Here is an 8,850-nt window from a genome sequence, read left to right on the forward strand (position 1 = left end):
AGGGTCTCAGCACCCTAGCAGAACCCTTTCCCATTGCCCAGCTGGTTACAGCAGGTAAGACCTAAACATTGCCCAGCTGGCTACAGGAGGTAAGACCAAACCAAAACCCACTCAGGGAAGGCCAGCAGAAACAGGGCCAGATCCTTCCTCCACAAGGGCCGGGCCCCTTGATCTGTTGCAACTACTGCTTGGTCCTTTGGCTAAAGCAACAAGTCCCTTCCACTCATCCCCCAGTGCTCCCATCTCTTAGATCGAGCTAGAAATGGACCCGTACCCCTAGGCCCAACCTGAACAGGATGGTAAGGCTCTGGCCAGAGCAGAAGACAGAAGGGGTGCCCACAACTACACACCGGGGACCTTTGCACATTCAATGGAGAAAGACCAGGAGGAGTTCTGAGATCAGAATTAAAATCTTTAATACAAAATGCTTTTTTTTTTTAAGATATATCTGTATTTCTTTGTTGTTGTTTAAAAATAAATATGTACTACGGAATATCTCGAAAAACTGCACTAGAGACAAAGACGTGATGTTAATATCTTTTCCCCCCAACAATTATTACGGATAAACAGTAGCACCAATAAATAAATGATAACAAATATTAAAATTAAAAAAGGAGAGAGATTTAGTATGTAGGATTCTCTATTTTTCTTGTTTTGTTTTTACATATAAAAAACAGAATAGCAATGTCTATTTTATCAGAATCACATATATACATAAACATATATATATATATATATTTATATACAAACACAAGTTGCCAAATATATATATAGTATGTAAATGTATATTGAAACCTTATTTCGAAGGAATGTGTGGTGAGCAGCTGGGGAAAGGAAGGGCAGAGCTGAGTGTTAGCAGTATTAAATGTCTGCCCAGAGTAAGCTAGTAACTTTCACCGATCAGGCAGAGACAGACTAGAAACGCGAATTTCATACACACAAACTGGTACAAACAAAGAGAGCGCGCGCGCGCGAGAGAGAGAGAGAGAGAGAGAGAGAGAGAGAGAGAGAGAGAGGAAGAGAAAGAGAGAGAACAAGAAAAAGCAAGAGATACATCTTATAAATAGTTGAAATTAAATATTAACCAAGAATACTGAAAAAAACCCTACTCTTTAATTAAATTAACTGTTTTTAATTTCTAATTAAAAAGATATATTAAATAAGTACCGCATATAAAACACTTTGTCTCTTTTCTCTGCCTCCGCAGATGGGCAGGCGGGCCTGGCCATCTTCTCTGTGCTTCGGGAAGGAGTGGGGAGAGGAGAGGGAGGGCTACCCACTCACCCACTCACCCACTCACACACTCACCCACTCACACACACACACACACAGCCAGGTCTCCTGGGGACAGAACTAGTGGTTTCAACGGTCTGAGGACATGAAGGCCACCTGGACAGCAGTCTGGGAAGCAGGCAGGGGAGGAGGTTGGGTCTGGGGAAGAGTGACCATCACAGGCTGCTTCTTCCACCAGTCTGTTCTCTTCGCCAGGACGCCTGTCGGGCGGCGATGAGAACAGAAAAGGCTGCCCAGACGCCAGGCTCTTCTGAGCAGTGCCCCTGGGGCGGGGGGAGGGGGAGAGGGGGTGAAGATGGGGGACAGGGTGCCCTTGCAGCATGTGGCAGGTATCCACAAAGCACGCCATTCTCCTGAGGCTCCCCCAAAGTCCTGGGGTGAGCCAGCATCCTTGTCCCTGCTCTCTGCCATCTGTCTTTCTGTCCTGATTGCCTTGGGGTAGAGGCTCAGGCCCAGGGTTGGGTTTGTCGATGTTCCTGGAAGTTGCCCCCAGACCCTGGCCTTTGCGCATCCATTCCCAAGGAGAAGAGAGGGCCGCCGCCTCCCTCAGAGGGACAGAAGATCGCTCCAGAGTTGCTCCTTCCGTCCTGACCCATCACGACGTGGGATCGCCTCCCGTCTCAAGTCCACAGCAGTCAAAATACATCCAGTGAAGACACCAATAACATTAGCAAAGTTAACTTAAAAAAGAATATATATATTTTATATATATATAAAATATATATATTTACTTTTATATATAATATATATATATATAAATGTATGGGTGTGGGGTGGGTATGTCTACAGGAATCCCAGAAATAAAACTCTCTCTAATCTTCCAGGCTCGGTGATTTAAGCAGCAAGAAAAAAAAAAAAACAATGAAATGACAAAAATCCAATCCAAGAGGGACCGAGCTGGGTCCCGGCCCAGGGAACGCATCTTGCCCTTGGGACCCAGAGTGCTCTGCGCAGTGTCCTCTTCCTTCATTTTGTTTAGGTTTCTGGATTAAGGACTGTTCTGTCCGTGGTGACTGGTGACGGGTGTGGTGGTGGTGGTGGTGGTGGTGGTGTGGTTAGTCGTTCTGGATCAATCTTTCCTGGTGAGAGGTCTGGTTCCCGAAACCCTGAGGGAGGCTTCCTTCCTTCCCACAGCCTGGCTCACCGCCTCGGCTTGTCACACCTGGGACACACAGCAAAGGACAGGGTTAGGGCTGGGAGGACAGGCCTGCGCTGCAGGAGTGGAGGACAAGAAAGATGAGGTTGCCCAACAGAAGCCCCAGTGGGAGGGAGAGGCCCCGCCTGGCCCTGGGGAGCCCTGTGGAAGCAGCAGCTCTGCTCAGGGACCCCCTGCCACTCCCATGCCCACTGGAGTTTTGCGGCCCACGTGAAACAGTACAGACATGGAAACACCTCACAAAGCAACGAGTGGACAGGTACTGAGGAACGGCGTTATCCCTAATAGGGCTGGACATGGTTAGAGGGGAGACCTGCAGTTTTGTCAGCTCAGGTTTTAGGGACAGACTTGGGGAACAGTGAGTGTGGAGGGGTGTGGTGGCCAGCGAGGGGAGCTGCCCAGGGGACAGGAGGAGGGGATTTGGAGAGGTGTGGGGCGCTAGGAAGGAGAGAGACCATCTCTTCCCTGTGGAGCTGGTCGGGCTTGAGCTGCCTGGGAAGTGGCAGGCCCCGCAGGCCCCTGGCCTACGGGTAAACTTGGGCTGGGGACACAAGTCATGGCATCAGTCAACCTCCAAGAACGTTCTCGCGAGTTCCCATCCCTAGCTGACTCTGTGTTCCCCTCCCTGCTACTGAGGAAGGGAGTCCTGGTTTGGAGTCCCAGGAACTGAAATTCCCAAGCCCAGCTGGAGTCAGCTCACACAACCAGAAAGCCCTTAAATGTCAAGACCTTGCTTTCTCCCCACCAGAGAGACCCACCGGGCACACATCATCCAGACACCGATCCAGGCGTCTGAAGACTACCGGCTGCTGTGCGTTCAGCCACGCACCTTTGCAGTTAGTGGCGGTAGTGGGTACAGCCTCTCCCTCCAACCACTAGGGGGGACACCTGGAAAGGTGGAGGCCATGCAGATTGACATTGTGGTGCAGGATAAAGGAATCTGGTATCTCAGATGCCAAGTCATCTACAATGGGCAGAAGAACAGTAAAGACCTGTTCAGGGAGCCCCAGTCTAAGGGGACACGGCCTGTCCTCAGGGAGAAGCCTCCAGGGTACAAGGCCCACGTCAGAGGCAGTGCTGAAGTCAAGAACGCTTCCTCATTGCAGACATCCACCTGGAAGGACTGTTTCTCAGCATGAGCATGGGAGACAGTACAACCACATCGGCAACAGCCACGAACAGCAGGACCACAGGACAGCTGGCGTCCACACCACTGGACTACCCACTCAGACAGCCAGGGCCACCTCGGAGCAGCCCTGCCAGAACAGGGCCCGCACACCCCCAGTGCTTCAGGAGCAGCGAAGACGGCAGCCACCAGGCAGGGACAGCAGCTAGAAGCCGAGCAAGCAGCTGGCCCCTCAACAGGCATGCTCTGTGTATGGTCTCTCTCTCTCTCTCTCTCGCTCTCTCTCTCGCTCACGCTCTTTCTCTCATCCCATGTCTTCAATGTGCCTTTCTGACTCGCTCGCCCTCTGGGAACCAACCTGCAAGTACGTTCGTTTAACTCAAGCTGCCTCGCCTTGCAACGCGAGTCTGTGTTTTTGCAGGAACATTTACACGTCTGCGGATCTTGTACAAACAAATGCTTTCTCCGCTCTGAGCAAGGCCCACAGGGACTGCAAAAAGGCAAAAGGAAAGACATCTAAGCTAGAGCATCAGCAGAGAGAGAGAAGAAAAAAAAACCCCATGCAACACCCCTGCCATGTCCACTGTGGCCCCCCACACCCTCTCTGGGCGGCCCCCACACCCTTCCACGCCCTGGGAGGATCAGAGCGCTGCAGCAGAGGAAGAGAGAGTGCGAAAAGAGGCGGCACTGGCCAGGACGCCTGTCTACAGGAAGAGGAGGGCGCAGGCGGGCAGAGAGTACAGGAGAGGGCTGCCGGGAGGGGCGGTGCTATGCCCTGAAGGACATGGGGCACGTGTGCTCATGTCCACTTGACATCAGGCCCCAGCGGCTGCTGCTGCCCTTGAAAGACCACACTTTGCACTCTTCACCTGGGGGGGGACATGAGATCTCCCCGGGGAAAAACGGAAGCCCCGGCCCTTCTACCACACGAGGGCCCACAGAGGGCATGATGGGAAGGCAATCCGGGCACTTTGGCCAGCAACCAGGCCACTGGGACTACAGGGCCCAAACACAAAAGACACGGCATCCATACAGGGAGACACTGTGGGCACCTTGCGTGGGGCTGGAGTAGGGTGAGTCAGCCTCCAGCAGGCCAGAAGCACTGAGAAACCAGGGCCCTGGAGTCAGAACAAGAGGGGCAGCCATGCCTTGCTTGCCGCCCCCCCAAGCTCCGCCTCCTGCAGGCCCCGCCCTTCCCCAGCCGCCATCACACCCCCTCCTCACACCAGGTCTGCACGCCCTTCGGCTCTCAGCTTCCAGAAAGCACAGAAGCCCAGAGCAGAGGAAGCCTGCTGGGTGAGCGGCCCCAATGCCCAGCACCCATGCCAACATGGGCCCGCCACCAGCACCCAGTGGGTGAGAGAAAGTTGGTGCCCAGCCAAAGCACCCTCCCTGAGTCTTCCAGGCCCAGGTCACCCCCCCCCCCCCCGCAACTCCCACCATGCCCTGGGTGTTAACCCTGGACCAGCAACACCACGGAGTCTCCCCATTGGTGCTCATTAGTGGAGTGAGTGAGAGAGAGACACTGAGGCGAGGAGGGAAGGGCAAGAGCTGGGGCAGGCCACAGGAGGGAGGGAGGGAGGGTTACGGGGAGCTGCAGGCAGGGGGTTTGACTGGGGGCCAGGGAGACCCCCGGACATTAGACAGCAGAGCGCGGGCACCAACGTACACGCTCCAGCATTTATACCGGGATTTCTTGCGCTTTCGTTTTTGCCCCTTTCCCTTTCCTCGGACTGATTTTCTGGAAAATAAAATAACAGAGACAGACAGAGAGAGAACAAGCAGGGATAGGAGAGCAAAAGAAGCCCTGTGGGGGCAGGACGCAGGCCGAGCCCTGGAGCAGGCAGCAGGTGGGCACTCATGCACCCCGTAGCTCCGCCTCCTCCTGTTGCCCAGCCTGCTGGCATGCTCTGGGTGGGAAGCAGAGACTGTGCAGGGCACAGGACCAAAGGGCCTCTACGCACATGGGGCTCTCCACTCTGGCAAGGTACAAAGCCCCTCTGGAAGGCTCTCTGCTCAGCAGGCCTGTGGCCCTGAAGGCCAAGAGGCCATGAAAGGTAGACACTGAGGTCAGATTCCTGGTCTGATGGAGCAGAGGGGGACAGGCTATGCTTCAAGTACCTTCCAAGGACAACAGCAAGGGATCCCTGCAGAGGCCCTGCCTCGGGGGCCCCAGGGGGGGGGGGAGCTGGCACAAAACCCAGGGCAGGACATGAAAAGACCCAGGTCTGCCCAGCCCTAACCTGCAGGGGCTGGCTAACTCAGAGCCCCGAGAGGGGTGGCCTGGTTAGGGGAAGGGAAGGAGGCCAGGGACCCCTGGGGCACTGAGAAGCCAGTTCTCTGTGCAGCCTGTCTGAGCCCAGGCAGAGCCCCTGGGTTTCTCTAAGGGCAAAGCAGGCATTAAGGGGCATAGATAAGGGGGACAGGATGTAGCCTGCGCCTCTCCAGGGAATCCGCACTCTCCGAGCTTGCCAGGCCCCAGAGAGCACTCCTCAGCATGTCTGTCACAGGGAGGAGGAAGAGGAGAAGGGTCCTGGGCGGAGGTGAGTCTGTCCCCTGTAGGAAAATGTACTGGAAGGATGGAAGGAAGCGGGCCTCTGCTTGCATGCTGGCTTGTTTGCTTGCATGCGCTCGCGTGCTCTCTCTCTTTCTGTCTCTGTCTCTCTCTGTCTCTGTCTCTCTCTCTCTCTGCCTCTCTCTCTCTCTCTCTCTCTCTCATCGAGACTATTTTCCCAGACCACTGCTCTGTCCTGTCCCAGAGGCTGGAAGGAGCAGCAGGGTTGAGACTTAGGGACTTCACAGGGCACATCAGACAGGAAGAGGAAGGGGAAAGGCATGGGTACTCTCTCTCTCAGCCTCTCCTTCTCTGGAAACCAACCTCACCAGTGTCCCCTGCCTGTCCTGTCCTGACCCAACCTTCCACACGGAGCAACCGGAAGCCAAAAGCCAGGGCCAACACTGCTACTTTGCCTCCATAGCAGACAGGGCTGGGTGTCTGCTGCTCTAGGAACCACGCACCAAGAAACCCGGTGCCGCCCCAAACCCAACTGCGCCGCCATATTCGCCATCCAAACAGGTCACTTGTCCCGACACACCAAAGCTGGCTTCTCTGATGCCCACTCCCTCTCCTCCAGAGCCAGGGGAGCTGGCGCTCACACTGTCCGCCCAGCACACAGGGAATCAACAGCACCTCAGTGCTGCAAGGCAGCAATACTGTCGAGGAAGCCCCAGGCTCCAGGCTGGATTTCTTCACTACACCTGGAGCCCGGAAGCCGGAAACTGACTCTGTCCCACAGCTGCCACCACAATCCGATCCCCAACCAGACCAACTCAGTGACCCCAGGAGGCCATCAGAGCCCGGGGCAGAGGAAGCCAAAAGCAGCAAACCAAGACAACTTGGCCAAGGGGAAGGAGAAGTATGAATGTCATGGCCACTTACTTTTCCGGCCTTGCTCTATCTTTCTTTGGTCTGCATTGGGTAGAGAAGGAGAGAGAGAAAGAAAAGAATTAAGGTGGTTTTGATAATTACAAGGATAGTAACGATAATAATAATATTAGCAATAAAATCTGGACATAGTGTTTTGTTGTTTCATTTGTTTTTTGTTTTTTGCCAGTCCTGGGGCTTGAACTCAGGGCTTGGGCACTGTCCTGAGCTTCTTTTGCTCAAGGCTAGCACTCTACCACTTGAGCCACAGTGCCACTTGTGGCTTTTTCTATGTATGTGGTACTGAGGAATCAAACGGAAGGCTTCATGCATGCTAGACAAGCACTCTACCACTGAGCCACCTTCCAAGACTGAAACATTGTTTTAATCCCTTGAGCAGCTAAACAACTCGTAACAAAATTACGAGGTACATGCAACTATTGTACCCATTTTCTAGATGTGGACAACATGCTTAACCCTTGCACAGAGCACAGCTGTTGGTGGTCTGCTGGATAAATGATGAATGGGTGTGTGGGTGAGTGATCCGGTCCTCACCTGCATTCACATTTGCTGTGCTGTAAGAAGCTCATCTCTCCTATGTGCTGGCCTTGGTGAGGTTTGATCCGCATGATCTGCAGGGGAGGGAAGCAGATCACACAGGTTAGTGACCCAGCCAGCCAGACCCAGATGGGATACCCCTGGGCTCCTGCCGCTTAGCCCTCAGGGGTTCTACAGAGCAAGGTGGGCTGTGGAGGCAGGGCGGCCAGGGCTCTAGCAGGAAGGAGCCTCAGGCCACCCCAACTCCACCAGCCCAGCTGGCCTCAGGGAGCCTCGGCTCCTCTGAAGGAAAGAGATGGCTACAGGTTGGCCAGGCTGGGAATTCAGGTCCTGGATTTTCACCGTTCTCCATCCCCACTCCTCCTTTCTCCCCGCCCCACCCCCCTAAGGCCTCACCCTGAACCTAGCAGCAGCTACCCAAAGGCCACCCACCCCTATGTCTTACAGCTCTCACCCACTCTCCACCCTGTCTAGGCTGAGACACACAGCACCACACAGCACCCAGTGATGGGCTTTCAGCTCTTCATGGACCAGGCTCATCCAGCATCCCAAACCGAATCCCACCCCCCCGCAGAGAGAGCCTGCAGACTCTCTCCAAGGGACGAAGAGAAGGAAGAGCTCTGGTTGCAAGCATCAGCCTCTCCTGAGCCCAGGAGGCAAAGATCGGGGAGGCGGAGGTAATAGTCCATGACTGGGGAACACGGCAGAGTCTTCTTTCCCGAGTAGGCAAGACCCCGCCTCATTCTTCTCCACCCTGGCCCCCGACTCAGAGGCAGGAGCTGGGCCAGGCTCCAACTACCAAGAGCTTCTGAGGAAGAGGAAGGGGCCCAGACCACCTCTCCCAAAGTCTGACATCCCTCCCTGTGCCCCATCCCCGACCCCAGTCCCGCAGGCGCCCACCTGCATGGTGATGTTAGACTCCTCCGTGGGCACACACTCCAGAGCCTCGTCATTGCAGCAGCCCCCACAGCGCATCAGGGGCACACAGGACGGCTTGAAGATGTACTCGATCTCATCGGGGTACTCCTGGAAGATGTCCACCAGGGTCTCGATCGGACGGCAGTAGCTGCGCTGGTAGACTTCCATGAACTTCACCACTGCGTAGGGTCGGGGAGGAGGGAAGGTGGGTGAGCCCACAGGTGCCACCAAAAGTGATCTCTACTCAATTCTGCCAGTTTCCTCCTCCTTGGGGCTTCTGAGGGCTACTCACCACCAAGTCAGTCCTTCCAATATCTAACTGAATGCCCTCCTGCTGCCTGGAAGCCCCTCCCTAAGTGTTCCACCCCTATCATA

At 54.8% G+C, this 8,850-nt stretch overlaps 1 protein-coding gene across 1 annotated transcript; it reads right to left on the reverse strand.

Annotated features, from left to right (window-relative positions):
* Positions 1-399: 399 nt before the first annotated feature.
* Positions 400-8,451, reverse strand: Vegfa (vascular endothelial growth factor A). The gene is made up of 5 exons (XM_042671820.1): positions 7,555-8,451; positions 7,015-7,044; positions 5,245-5,316; positions 3,934-4,065; positions 400-2,455 (listed from the first exon to the last, which is right to left on the reverse strand). The coding sequence occupies exons 1-5, from the start codon at positions 7,626-7,628 to the stop codon at positions 2,434-2,436; spliced, it is 330 nt and encodes a 109-aa protein (XP_042527754.1). The 5' UTR covers positions 7,629-8,451; the 3' UTR covers positions 400-2,433.
* Between the last annotated feature and the right edge of the window lie 399 nt (positions 8,452-8,850).

This window comes from Dipodomys spectabilis, unplaced genomic scaffold (assembly GCF_019054845.1).
Source record: "Dipodomys spectabilis isolate Male_0828 unplaced genomic scaffold, ASM1905484v1 ptg000669l, whole genome shotgun sequence".
In the NCBI taxonomy this organism is placed as follows: Eukaryota; Metazoa; Chordata; class Mammalia; order Rodentia; family Heteromyidae; genus Dipodomys; species Dipodomys spectabilis.